Genomic DNA, 14,644 nt, shown 5'->3' with positions numbered 1-14,644 from the left:
CCAAAAGCCACATTTCCTGTGATTGGGTGCAAAGTGGAGACGGCTCCTTCTGCTTCATGGGAAGCTCCTTTGGGAGCTTTGACATCTCCGCTATACAAGAGGTAAAATTCGTATTTTTCTGGAGTTTTAGATACATGAAACTTCATAGGGAACACTTTTCCTCTGAGGTTCCTGGGCAGGAACCTCTGAGGTCCCAAAATCTACATTTTCTATGACTGGATGCAAGTGGAGGCCATTCCTTCTGCTTCATGGAAACCTCCTTTGGGAGCTTTGCCATCTCTGCTTAAACAAGGGATACAATTTCGATTTTTCTGGATCTTTAAATATCTGAAGCTTCATAGGGAGCACTTTTCTGCTGAAGGTGGGAAATGGGTGCCCAACAGCTTTTCTTTCTCTTGTATTTCTTGGTTTTGTACAACCTGGACCCAGACTAAATAACACCTGAACAACGAAAACATTAACTCCTTTCTCAGATGGGTGAAGAGAAAGAGAATTCATTAGCAGAAGTTCAGCCTTTTGTTCTATTAAATTTCGGTTTTAATTCAAAGATAGATGCTGAAATCAGAGAGGTGGATCAGGATGCCATGGAGGTTGGGATATTTAATATTCCAACCCAGCTGGTTTAGGGTGGAAGCTGTGGCTCTGTAAGGTCTTGGTAAATTTTGTGTTGTGCTGCAGCTCTCTCCTACCTGTGCCAAGTCATTGGCTTCTGGTTTTGGGGATGGGAGCAGAAGTAGAGTAGGATTATACAAATAATGGAGTAAAAAGCAGGGGAAACAGCATAAATACAGGACTGAAGGGTGTGTTAGCAACCTGGAGCTGCCCATGAGGGTGGGTAAAGAGTCCTCTCTCAGGATGGGATGCTCTGGCAGCCCAGGTCTTGCACAGAAGGATCTTGGGAGCAGATCTGATTCCATAAAGAACAATTGAAATGAAGTTTTTAGTTTATAATCTACTTGCTCCTCATCTCAGCTGCAGGGCTGCTGCTGCTTTCTCCCATTATTCCCAGGTTCCTAAAAGTCGATTTTCCCTCATCCCTATGGACACTGGACACCAGCACCTGCTGAGCTGCAGAGTTCTGCTCCTGCTGGTTCTTTCTGGGATGCTCTGCTCCATGGCGCTGAGGGTGGGAAATGGAGATGTTCCCTGAGCCTTCTGCAGGGCTTTTCTCTCTTTCCCACCCCCGTGCAGTCAGCCCAGAGCAGACTCAGGAATATTCCTGTTCATTTGCACTCTGAAGGTGAGAGCAGACTTTGCTTTGCGCTTTTATCACGTGTTGCAAATGCCTTTGAGATGTTTCTTTCTTTGTTATCTCAAAATTCTGTGCTCTATTGATTTTTGGGTTTTCTCTAAGGGGCTGAAAATTTCATCAGTAACCCTGAAACCAACTGAAATAATTGATTATCTGTTTGTACCTCCTCTTCAGTTATTTACCTCGTGCCCTTCGATGGAGAAAGGCTGTCCTATTTCTCGATGATTTACTGTAAAGCAGATCTTTGCTGAGCTTTAATATCAATTTATATAACCTTGATCCAGGGGTTATTTTTTGAGAGCCACGGGTTTATCTAATATGTCATGGAAGAACTTGTTCTAGAAATATTTCTTTATAGCTTATATTTATGTAACAGATGGGTAATGTGAAAAGAAACATATTTTCTATAAGCTCAGATTGCAATTGAAAATACTTAAATTATCTCCAAGAGTAGCTAGATGCCTAATGAACTTTATAACAAATTTAGATATCTTAAAATACACATTATCCTGAATTGATACTTTTGAATACAGGGTTTGGTTTTTTTTTTCCTTGTGTGGATATTAATGGTAACAACGTTTTTATCTGTGTTTTGTCTTTGCCTTTGTGGCAAGAAATATATTGGTCATAAATACTTTAAACCTGGGGGTTAAGTAGTCAGAAGACCACATGTGTTTTTGTTCCAGGATGAGCTTTCTGAGATAAATTTACTGTGCTTTCCACACTCCTTCGTGCCATTTGTTTTCTCCAAGAATGTCGCTGTATAGGTGTGGTATCTCTGGGCAAAGTCTCTTTCTAATTAAGCAGAAAAATGTGAGATGCTGCCCCCAGGTTCCAGGATAATTTACTTTACTAGGAAATCTTCGGCTCCTTCTTTCTCTTAGGGCACATTCCAGGATATAAAAATGATTCATGTGTCTTGGAAGTACAGCTTTGGGAAGTTTGTCAAGTTATCTTGAGTAGCCCAAGAGTGGGGTGAAATCGCCCTTTACATTAGTTTAAAAAATAAGAATATTTTATCTGCCTTTGTATAAGGCATTCATCACCTTGGAAAGACCATCAGAGACAAATTGTGGTTTGAAAGAGTGGAAATCAGACCCCAACCCCTCAGTCCTGTTCTGCATTCCAGTGCTGGGGATGCAGAAGGGAACTGGAATCCAGAAGCAGATCGGCGAGCGCAATAACAAATTAGCGCAGCAGATTTAATCAGAGCCACAAAGAGGGAGAGATGTTTAGGGAGAGCAAAGCCTGAGCTCACAGATCTTGGCACAGGCCTGGTGCAGTGCAACTCTGTGATGGGGGGGAGAGGGAGGCTCTGAAAGTGAAGAACAGCATATAAATTAAGCCAAATAAATTAAGTAATTCAAGCATTAATCTAGCCAACCCTCCGACTTCATTCAGAGAGGCAAAACATCTATCATTGCTTCTCTGGAGATTGTAGCATTGTTGAGAATTCAGTTTAGCCAGGACATTTAGACCAACCCTTGCATTCAAAAAAAAATCCTTAATTTTCTCATTGTCTGAAACTGATTGTATCTTTCTGCCTTTCAGTAAGTTTCACTTAGTTGCAATTACTTTGGCTTCAAAATCTTGAAATCGAATGAATTAATGAAAATGGAAAATCAGAACTCTTTCCTAATTAAGAACTGAGCTTTTCAAGGAATATGAAAGGATTTAATTTAGAGAGAGATGTTTGGAAAGCATGAAATGTGGCTTGAAGGAGATACATGTGCATTCAATAGAACTCACTGAGCCCAGCCAGATTTGTATTGACGGGAAACAAAAAGCATCTGAAACCCTCTTTCAGTGACAGGAAAATTTATGGGATTTCTTGAAGCTCTCCAAGTTGACTTCCAGTTCAGGGAAATGGGTGGCCACCTCTGTTTGTCTCAGTGGACACAATTCCTACTGAATTCCTCATTATTTCTCCCTGTGGCAGTTTGCTGAACCTTTGGAATAGGATTTTGGGGTTGATTTTCCATGGCTTTGTAGCCCGTCCAGGTGGATGGAGGGAAACCTCTGTCCTGGCACTGCTGCAGGTGACAGTGAGGGGTGAAAGGAGTGGCTCAGGTAAAGACTCTGACATTTCAGAATGGATTTTATCTTGTATTATCCCTGAAATCCCATTCTGTTCTGCTGCTCCCTCAGTGGACACGCACACCTTGTGTCACAGCCCCTGTGACACCCGGGGCTCACCTGCTGCTGCCCTCCCCAGGCAGAGGAACAGAGCAGAGAGCACCTGGAGGCCAGGCCATTTCTTATCTTTGTAAATTCAGTATAATTATCAGCACAATTCTCCTTCCCCACAGTCCACAGCATGTCCTGGGCTCCCTACAAGTGATGGCTGCAATAATTCTGTGTGGAAGGGGAGATGTTTCCAAGAGGGTCAGGCTGGCTGCTCAGCTCCAGCTCTCTTCTGGAACAGTGGATGTGTGGGTGGGAAAATGCAGAGCTATTAGCTGGGAATACCCTCAGGAAGCATGGTGGGACAAAGGGAGTAAGGTGCAGAAAATATAATTACACTGGGTAATGAGCTGATGAAGCCTTTGACATGGTCCATGCTTGACCTTGGCTTTTTGAGCACATGGGGAAAATGTGATGTTGTAATCAAACTTCTGGTAAAAGGAGGTCACAGCCCCCAGTGTCCTGACAAGGAGGAGGAATTTTACTTTTCCAGACAGGAACAACCCAAACAGGATCCACTACATTTGCACTGCATGGTCCTCAAAGAACTCCACGTCCATTTCAAACTGGCAAATCTCAACAGCTGCTCACTCCCATCACAATTACCCAAATTGCAAAGGACTGTCTGCAGCGAGCTCTGCTCCATAACTAAGGCAGCCCAGCCCCAGTGAATTGCTTCCTGCCTGCCAGCACTATTAACTTGTGTTTTGTGACAATTTTCTCCAGCCCAGGCATGTTTGTTTTCTTTGCACAGCCTTGCACCAAGCATTGTTTAAGCAGCACATAATGGATTCCAACCAAGAGGTGCTTTCTGCTCCCATCTGTTTGATAGCACAGCAACAGTTGTGATTCATACGTGCAGTGTAAATACTGGGTAATGACTGTGCCTTTCCTTTCAGCCAATTCCAGGTTCTTTCATTCCTGGGCCAGCTTCTGGGCTGCTTTTGAGGCAGGGGAAAAAATGTCTGAACCCAGGCTTGAAATTTTCAGGTGTTAAATGTCTCTCTAACAGAGTGACCCACCATGGTGCAGAGCTGACAGTAAAAGCTGCTACGAGCAGGAACTGCCATGAGCTTCTCAAATCTCTAAGGCTGTGTGGTGTTCAGTTGCCTTTTCTGAATATAAGGACACCCAGACACTCCCCCAGAAACTTACAGGGTATTTCCACTTCAAGCTTTTGGGGCAACATTCCTGGAATGTCCAAGGCCAGGTTGGACACTGGGGCTTGGAGCACCCTGGGACAGTGGAAGGTGCCCCTGCCCATGGCAGGGCTGGCACTGGATGAGCTTTAAGGTCCTTTTCCACCCAATCCAAGCTGTGATTCTGTGAATACAATAAGGAAAAGAAATATAGGGGATGATTCATTTTTTAGCCCATTTTTTTACCAGACTCTTCAACGAATTTTGTTTCGCTTTTTCCCCCCCTCTATTAAAAAGATTGTTTTTATTTCCAGGTCTTTCAAAAACTCAAATTTCTATTGGTGCAATCAATCAACTTCCTGGCCACCCCCTCAGGATGTCAGAGGACAGGCAGGGCTCTGGCCAGTTTAGGGGATGGGATGGGATGGGATGGGATGGGATGGGATGGGATGGGATGGGATGGGATGGGATGGGATGGATAGCAAACACACCCTTCTATCAGGCGGGGATTCAACAGCTCTGCTGCTCTTGTCCTGCTTCCAAGCTGAGATCCTGCTGCTGGTCCTGCTGGGCAGGATGGGAAGTCCCTGCACTCCGTGGAGTCACTTCAGTACCTGGATGAGCAAATTCGGGGATCTTGGATAGATTTGTGGAAATGACCCTTGACAGAGATGGTGTGTTTGGGATACACTGCAGTAAATGAGGGCTGGCTAAAAGCACACATATTTTATTATTATTTTTATTGCTTGTTCTTACTACAAAGTCAAGTTCACACTTCAGTGCAGTCATTTCCATTCAGTCAAAACCATATGCTGTTGCATCTTCTTTCTTCCCCTTTTTTGTGGCCCAAGGAATCCCCTCCCCCAGGTGCAGAGCAGGCTCCTCACAGGTCAGCAGGCATTAGGAAGGACAATAAATCCCCACCAAAGGCTGCCCTGGGCTGCTTTGCACCCAGGCTGCTGCAAAGCTCCAGGAAAGGCTCCCCTGCCTCCCCTGGCTGCTTTGTGTTCCAGCTCCATCCCTCTCCCAGCCCACATCCTGAGCTGGAGGATCCCAGAGCTCACTCCCCATCAGCTCTTTCAAAGTGTTGGCAGCACCAGTTCCCCTTTTCATAATTCACCCGTGTTTGTTCTCTCAGAGTTTGTTTTTGAAAATCTTTCAAAGATCTTTTTTTCTTGTTGCAAGGTTTGTACTGAAAAGGGAATACGGATTTTTGACCTGTTTTTAACTGACATAGTTCAGAGGATAATTGGAGGGCTGCTGTAAAAACCAAGGCTGCCCTATTTGCACTGCTTAGATTCAATAAAAAAAAAAAAGAATTTATTTTACTTTGTTTTTTAAAGTATAAAGCTGAAAATTTTCTGCTAATCCCTTTTTAGCTGGTTAAATGCACCTTAATATATTTTAGTGTAACCTCAGTGCTTGATAATGAAAATGTGGTGTAAAGGCTGAATTCAGATTTTATGCCTGACTTTTTATTGATACTGAATAAATTCACAACATAACTCAGCCTGACAAGGTGCAGATTTCTTTCAAACATCAAACCAATTATTTTGGATCTGCTCCTAAAATATTTGCTGCTTGGTGTTATGACATTTTAAACATGTTTTAGCCTGGTTAGCCTTTGATTTTTAAAAAAATGTAAATCAGGAGTAGCTCACAGAAAGGATGTAGCTAAGTTGTAAGCATGTTTTCCCTTTCCAGGAGCAGTCATTAGCTTTGTATTCCTGCATGGAAAGCAGGAAATGGGGAGCTGGAGCTCTGTAATTTTATTGATTTTGGTCTGGCACAATGAACTTCTGGGTTTCCTCTTTCTCGAGCGTTGTTTGCTTGGATTTTTAACTCTGGATAGGGATCCTGGGGCACCAGTAGTGAGCAAGGAGCTGGGAATTTAAACACAGATGTTGGAGATTCACAGGGCCTTCAGCAGATGCTGCCAAACAACCTGATGGGCAGAGGCGGGCACTGGCACTGCTGCAGAGGCAGCACACAGAAAAGTTGAGATTTTTCATTTTAATTGAAAGTGGTTTCAGCTTATGAAGAGAACTTTCCCAAATTAGGGTCATTCCCAAGAGCTCCTATTTTATCTGCACCTCGTGAGCTCCATGGTGGGGTTTCTTGCCAGCTGGTGGAAGGTTTTCCTGCTCATTGCAGGGGGATTGGACTGGTCATCTTTAAAGATTCCTTTAAATTCCTTCCAACTGAAATCCATTGAATCATTCCATGATTCCTGTAAAGAAGCCAGGGATGGAGCAGAAAAGTTGCTTTAGGATCTCATCTGCCGTGGGTTCTGCCACATTGTGTGGCAGAAGGACAGAAGGTTTTAAAAATACGTATTTTTTCTATGTTTATATATTTATATATTATATATAAAATATATGTGATATATAATAAATATGTATAATATAACTATATACATACATATATATTTATAAATCTTCCATCAATTTATAATATGACAGTATGGGGAGCAGGAAAAGGAGAGGGTGGAAAAGCCTGACTATCCCCAAGCTGCAGTTAAAATTTGCTGTAGGAGTTAAGAAAAGGAAGACAAAAATAAAATTTAAAAACCCCGAATTTAGCTATTGTGTCCTCCAGATAGAGGAATCTTGCATTTCTCTGTACAGCCAGCATGAAAGCAAAAATCTGATCATTCTGCTTTTACATAATCTCTTTAAAATAAACTTGGGGACAAACTTGCAAGTTCTTTGGTTTCCTACATTATTGGACTGGCTCAGCCAATTTGTTAAGGGCTTGGGAGTCATTGGTAAGCCATTAAAGAAAATAAAAAAACAACTGCAAAAGGCTCTGTTCGCTTAGTTGGTGCTCATTATAAGCAGCCACAGGGATACATCCTTCTCATCTGAGAGCAGGCAAAGCACAGCTGAATTTGCTGCCCCCAGGAACCTGCAAAAACAGAAGAATTAAATGTTTATGCTTTTCATGTCCTGCACATGAAATATGGCTTAGTCTTGGAGGTGTTTGCAGAAAACGTTGCACTTTGTGTTCACTCCTAAACTGAAGCCAAAAGAAAACCAGGAAATATTTATGGATTTAAAAGCATTGCATACAATTTACAGCATTTGTTGCAGGTTGTAATTATCTTAAATGTATATTTTTTGTAGACAGCTTGCATTTGTTGGATTGAGTTCCAGTTTCCATGGTAAGATTCCCTGAGTGACTTTATTTCTTACACATTTCCCAGCTTCTCCCTTTTTGTGTCTTATAGATAGTAGAGGAATAATATCAGCCCAAAGATCTGATACTGTAAATACACCTTTTAGCACTACTGCAGAACGTCAGTGTGTGATAAACGAGGGAAATAAAAGGTATTTTCATATAGATGGCAAAAAATGGCATGGAATTTTTCCCTGCTGGAAATAATGGAATCTTTCCCCAGTTATGCAATTTCTAATTTCTGGTGTTAACTCTTCTGATCCAAGAAAAAGCCTGTATGTGTGTGGAATGTGACTACCTGATAAATCTCAAAGGTCCTTAATTTCCAGAGCTGTGTTTAGGAGATAATGATCTCACAACCTTTATTTTTTGTGCTGGAATTTCTGGTTTTAAGAGCATAGAGGAGAAAGTCAATAGGATCATGGAATCACAGGAAGGTTTGGGCTGGAAAAGACCTTGAAGGTCATATGGGGACCTTAAAGCTCATCCAGTGCCACCCCTGCCATGGCAGGGACACCTCCCACTGTCCCAGGCTGCTCCAAGCCCTGTCCAGCCTGGCCTTGGGCACTGCCAGGGATCCAGGGGCAGCCACAGCTGCTCTGGGCACCTGTGCCAGGGCTGCCCACCCTCACAGGGAAGATTTTTCTCCCCCAAATCCCATCCATCCCTGCCCTCTGGCAGTGGAAGCCATTCCCTGTGTCCTGTCCTATCATTGTCACCACTAATAATGAAGGGATGGGACTATTTTCAGGCTAAGAAGGATTTATTGCTCAGACAAACATCAGTCTTAGAGGCTGTGAGATTTCAGAGGAGCAAGCATTCAGCCATAGCTCAAGAGCAGTCACAAGTTCTTTGTTACAAGGCACTCTAGAACTTTCTAACCCAATGGACAGGTGCCACAGGGTTTATTTTGCTTTTCTGACCCATCACTTTTACTCACTTCTGCTGCACTGAGGATACTTTTGTCCAATGGGCTCCTGTCTCACAGGCACACATCTGCTTCTGTTCTAACTTCTGAACTCTCAGTTTATTCCACACAACCCCACCCCTACATTATAAACCCTTCACCACCTTATCAGTGCAGTTTCTCCCTTACTTCAGGCATATTCTTACTTACAACTATAGAAATATGAGTTTATGATTTTTCTGCTTAATATCTGTGTATTGTATTTTTACATCAATCCAAGCTTCTTCCAAGGCTGCAGATCAAACCCTTCAGTGTCTGTGGGAGTTTCTGTTTTTCTGTTTCCCCCATTGTCCCTCCATCCCTTGTCCCCAGTCCCTCTCCAGCTCTCCTGGAGCCCCTTTAGGCTCTGGAAGGGCTCTGAGCTCTCCCTGGAGCCTTCTCTGGGTGAACACCCCCAGATTTCCCAGCCTGTCCCAGAGCAGAGGGGCTCCATCTCCCTCATCACCTTTGTGATGGTTCTGAGGACTTTCTCCAGCAGCTCCATGGCCATGCCCTGCCCCAGAGCTGGACTCGCTGCTCCATGTGGGCTGTCTCCAAAGTGGGCCTTGCTCAGACAGCAAACATCTGTGGTTTTAGCACAGTTTAAAACTGTGGATGAAAAAATACTCCCAGATGACCCCTTGGTAGAATCCTTTGTCCATCCAGTCATTGACTCTGGTTGGACTCAATGTAGTTTCTGTGTCCTCAAACTGAAGGCCAGGCAGGTAATTATGAAATGTGATCCCCCGTGAGGGGAGGGTTTTTATTGAGCTCCCTGTGGAATGTCAGGAGCCACGTTGCATACTACTAATTACAAGCCATAATTCTGCTCTTAATTATCATTTTTTCCTTCCTGTCTTACCAGTTTTTGCCCATTTCAGCACTGCATAGGCCAAGGTGACCTTGGGCCCAGGCAAAGCTGGGCCTGCTGCAGGGCTGGCTTTAGCAAAGTTAATACCAGCTCTGGAGGGCCTGGAAACCACTTTGCTGGATTAAACAAACCTGCCTATTTCAGTCTGGCCCTGTCAGGATATAATTTAGAACTCGGAAACCAGAGAAGCAAAATGACCCCTTTTTGTTCTATTTCTTGTGCTGATCTCTATCCTCAAACAGTGAATTTAGACACTGGATACAGCTGAAAATGCATTTCTGTTTCCAAATGAATTAATGCTGCTGCTTTGAGTTCATTTTTACTCTTTTCCTTATCTGTAGATATTTCCCTTTATTTCTATTATATAATTGCTAGAATTTATTTAAAGTTGTGTGTGCTGATCTAACTCATGCATCTCAATCCAATAAAATATTATATTTTTATAGAGTGGGAGCTGCAAAGACAGATGTGTTAGGACTCTCCATTCCATCAGTTTTCTGCTTTTCAAATGTAATAAGAAATTACTTGGAGTCTTCTCTCCCAGTCCCAGGAGGGAAAAGCTCACAGCCCTGCAGTGGGATAACAGCCCAAAGGAAAGGGGGATCCAGCAATAATTAAGATTTTGCCCAGTGACAAATCCTTTGCATTCAAATTTCAGAATGGGCATCCCACCAAGGTGAACAAATCTCCAAATGTATCTTCTCCACAAGTATTTCAGGAGTAGAAATGGGTTATTTTGTGGCTAGATATCATTATTATTAGACAGTATTCCAAACACCACCCCCACGTTCACAGGGGAAGCCCTTAATCCCTAAACTGTCCTTTCTTTTCTCTTTCTCAGTGAGGATCAATGTGATTTTAAAAGCAGAAAAAAAAGCAGTACTTATGAAACATGTACTAGTTAAAGTAGTTTTACTGCAAAACTTTTCTGACTCAGAAATAGGCTGCTGTCCCTTCATCTTCTAGTTAATCAAGTACTGATTTATTATTTTTTTTAATCTGCTTAATCAGTGAGAATTCTTGCTTGACCTTGGCTTAATGTTTCACTAATTTCCTTCAAAATATTGAGTTTATCTAACATCAATTCAGACCAAAGCCCCTCAGCTCCAAGCAAGGAAGAAGCAAATTAAGGGGCGGAAATGCTCTTCCTGGGTTTTTTTTTTATACATTTTGATGCAGATTTTGGATGCAAATCTTCTAAATAAGAGGGGAAAGTTATGGAGATTCCTACTTCAATCATCCTGAAGTTTGGCCTCTTAGGATATCAGGGAAAAGCTTGTGTGCACTGATGAAATCTTCTCTTATGCCACAAAAAAAATTACCAAAAAGGATAAGAGAAAACTGCAGTTTTAGGAGAGAAGTAGAAAACTTGAGTCTGTGGAGGAAAGAAACTAGAACCCTAAAAAATTCTTGATTATGGTTTAAATAATGCCCTCTCATCAGGTCCACTTGGCTTCCACAGTCAATAATTTTAAAGGGATCAATGTGGGAATAATTTGTGGCACCAGCATGGAAATATGTTTGTGGTTCTTAAGGAAGACTTAGAACAAGTGACTCTCAAACATTCTGAGCAGGAGGCTCTGTACCCCCACAAGGTGCTTTTTGATTATTCTCTGTGGAAAATAAAAGCTGTGCTCTAATATCTGTACTTATCATCAGTTCCATTTCACCCTGCTGACTCAGGTTTGAAAATATTGATTGTAAGGGGAGGGTATCACAGAATTTCATGGGATTTAAAATGAACTTCTAGGGGATTGTGGCAAAAATGTGCAAAAACTTTAGGAAAGACTCCACAGCCCCTGCAAGAAAACCCCCCAGAAAAAGCCCCAACAAACAAAAAATCTGAATTAATTTCACAGGAGTATGGATTAAAAAAAGAGGAGGAAAAACCAAAGCACAAACCTCAAATGCCCTTTCTGAAAGAGACTCATTTTTTCTTTACCATTAGAAATTTATAATTTCAAGTGTTTCTGTTTGCAGTCACCCTAACACCTGTGCAGTGGGTAATTTTTGCTGTATTTGTGCTTATGAATTCCAGTCAGACTAAGAAAAAATATAGTCTCATCTCCTTGCAGATGGAAAAGAAGGAAATGAGCCATTTGTTTGAAAGAAAAATTGATGGTGAAGCAAGATTCTGAACCTGGGTCTGGTGCACAGCAATGCAGCATCCATAACTGGGGCCATTATTGTGCTCCATGAGAAGAAGTTTCAGCTTTAGGAATTCTCTGAGAGATGATTTTGTCTTGTAACAGCCTGTTCTATTCTGCAGCTGCTTTTTTAACTTTGCAACTTTACCAACATCCATTGACTGTCAAATAAGTACCACTGTGAACTCATGAATAAACATAGTTGTCATTTCCATATTAAGAGGGCCTTCAGCTGAAAAGAATCCATTTGTGCCACTGCAATATCTTAATTATTTACTGTGTTATATTGTAATTAATTGTGGTTTGCTCTCTCAAAACTCCATATTCTGTAGATCTCACGGGTTTTGGAAGCAATGCACTAATATTGAAGTCATAATCAACACTGCTTCTAAATATTCATGCCAAAAAATGACTCCCATGTGTTTGCTGAGTGCCAAGGATAGTCTGAAGCATTTATTTAGCATTCTAGTGGGATCTGGTTTCTGCAGAGTTCACAGAGATGCAGAATTTCAATGCTGTTGCTGAGAAAGCACGTTTGGATTCTCACGAGCAGGACACTTTGGATAGAGCAATGGTATCTCACTCCCAGCCTGGGCTCAATAAAGCCTCAGAGCACTGGGGAGTTCTCAGCTATTTCTCATTTGAACAATTTTGTTTAGTCTATGACAGCCTCCCAATAATTTTGCTTTTTAACAAACATCTCTAATTTTTCAAACAATTTGAAAATCACTGCATTCCAAGGACGGCTCTGTCTGTCACAGAGGCTCCACTGGGGCTCTGCTGCAGCAATCACAAATTCAGACACATTTCTCAATAAATCAATTAAACACTAGAATCCTAAAATGATTCTAGCTGCCATTGGCTGACACAAATCTCCAGAAAAGCATCTTGAGTGTACAGGGGAACAGCTGATTTATGGAGCTACTGCTGGAATTTCAAACAAGGAAATGCTGTCGCGCAATCCAGTGAGTTTGTTTAATGAAATGTAAGTTAAATGTAAACAGTTTTAAAAGATATTTGAGCTGAGTCTTTTGAATCAAGAGTAGCCAGCATATTGCAAACTGTGCTTTCTCCTTGGGAGTGCAGTTTCCAGAGCCTGTGTAGGTGCATTACCCCTTCCTGCAAGTCTTTAGGCCTCCATTGCTCCAGATCCCCTCTCACAGCTCACCCCAAAATTATTGGGTTTACCTTTGGATGCTTGAGATGAAAAAGAACTGGGGTTTTATAACCAGGGGAAAGGCAGTATGAAGATTGCACACAGCCATGATGGTGCTTGAAAATGCAATCCAGATGTCCTGATCCATGCTGGAGTGCAACTGGGATTTCTGTGGGCTCTGGTGCTGGTGTTCTGTTTAGAAAGTTCTCTTAAATACTTGGATATGCATAAATAACTTGTCTGTTGTTGTCACAGAAATACTTGATAATACTGTTGACCATATTTTTATTGATATTTCACATTTTTTGCGCTTGACAATCCTTATGTGTCCCTTTCAACTCAGGATGTTTTATGCCCTTAATTCTGCAGCACCACTTCTTCTTTCTTTTAAGATAAAACTTAATTACGCCTTATGAAAAGCTTGAAATACATCTTAAAAATTTGAAATACATCTTGGATATTAGGAAGGAATTGTTCTCTCTGAGGATGCTGAGGGACAGTGGAAGGTGTCCCTGCCCATGAGAACTAAATGGTTCTCAAAACCCCTTCCAAGCCAAACCTTCCTTTGATTCCATGATGTGTCCATTTCCCTGGCAGAGCTGGGTGCAGGATGATGGGCTCTGGGTTTGGACTCAGCCAACTCTGTTTTCCTTTTTCAGAACCACCCAGCAGTGCTGCAGTTTGTAATTCAAGCTGAAAATAAACATCTGGTCATCGATCTGGAGAGGAATGAGTAAGTACCCTGCTGCATGGTCACTTTGTACTCTTGGAGGAGGGTAATAATTTTAAAATTGATGGTTTAAAATTAACCTGGGGCCAGTTTTGCTACTGGTCCCCTATACAGAGTCCCCTAACAAGAGAGTTTTGTTTCAGTTTGGGTTATGGGTATTTGTACATTGCTGATAGAGCAAGAATCTCTATGGTTGTGTGCATTTATGTGGGGATGAAAATGGACATGTTGCCTCTCAGGGTTTTCCTGTGTATTTCTTTTGGATATTTCCTCCTTTCCTGTGGTAAGGCCTTTTATTTATAGTAATCTGGAATATCCTACAGACTCTCGAATTTTTTGGGGAGGACTCATCCCTCCTAATGCTGTCTGCACCCATGATCTGCTCCATGCAGTGTCCATCAGGGGTGAAGAGTCAAGGCTTGGGGATTATCCCCTGCTGGAATGTTAAATGGAGCCCTCTGGGTCTGCTGGCAAGGGGCTGATGATAGGATGGTTGTGCTGTTCCTGCAGCCCAGGACCAACACTGGGCTTGAGCATCTTGAGCACAGTTTCTGTGCATCTTTTTCCATGTGCTCTTGGCAAATCCTGCTCATGTCCATGAGATTTCAGAGAGGGATCAGGGACTGCTGTAGATGTGATCCTATGGGCAGAGCTGTTAAAAACCAAAACAAGAATGAAATCACTACTCTGGAAGTCCATGACAAATGGAAAAAGTCATCAAAGTCTTTGTCTACTATGCAAGTGTTCTGTTTTCCTCTAAGAGAATCTCAAGGATATATGGTGGGAATCCAGATGAGGACAACTGCATGCTGTTTGTCAAAGGCAAACCAAAGATCACTCTCAACCCAGGGAAAAGCTTTTATAACAGTTCCCAAGGATCTGTGAGTTCTGCAGGTTCCCCTGCTGCGGAATCAAAGCCACAAAGGTATTTTTTTCAGTTTAATAGAGAGAGCGTGGACGTGAGTGATGCAGTTGGATGTGTTAGGAGGAAGGAATGTGCTTGTGAAAGCAAATGTCCAGGGGAGGCTGGGGATGGACAACA

General features: G+C 42.2%; 1 protein-coding gene across 1 annotated transcript in view; it reads left to right on the top strand.

Annotated features, from left to right (window-relative positions):
* The window catches only part of ADAM12 (ADAM metallopeptidase domain 12), a 189,065-nt gene that overhangs the window by 35,207 nt on the left and 139,214 nt on the right, over positions 1-14,644 (top strand). Inside the window, exon 3 of the mRNA XM_036386247.2 lies at positions 13,532-13,605. Within this exon, the coding sequence (XP_036242140.2) occupies positions 13,532-13,605 (74 nt within the window). The remainder of the gene's footprint in view (positions 1-13,531; positions 13,606-14,644) is intronic.

This window comes from Molothrus ater, chromosome 8, assembly GCF_012460135.2.
Source record: "Molothrus ater isolate BHLD 08-10-18 breed brown headed cowbird chromosome 8, BPBGC_Mater_1.1, whole genome shotgun sequence".
Lineage (NCBI taxonomy): Eukaryota > Metazoa > Chordata > Aves > Passeriformes > Icteridae > Molothrus > Molothrus ater.
The sequence above is the reverse complement of the archived record's forward strand: the minus strand, read 5'-3'. Positions and strand labels throughout refer to the sequence as shown.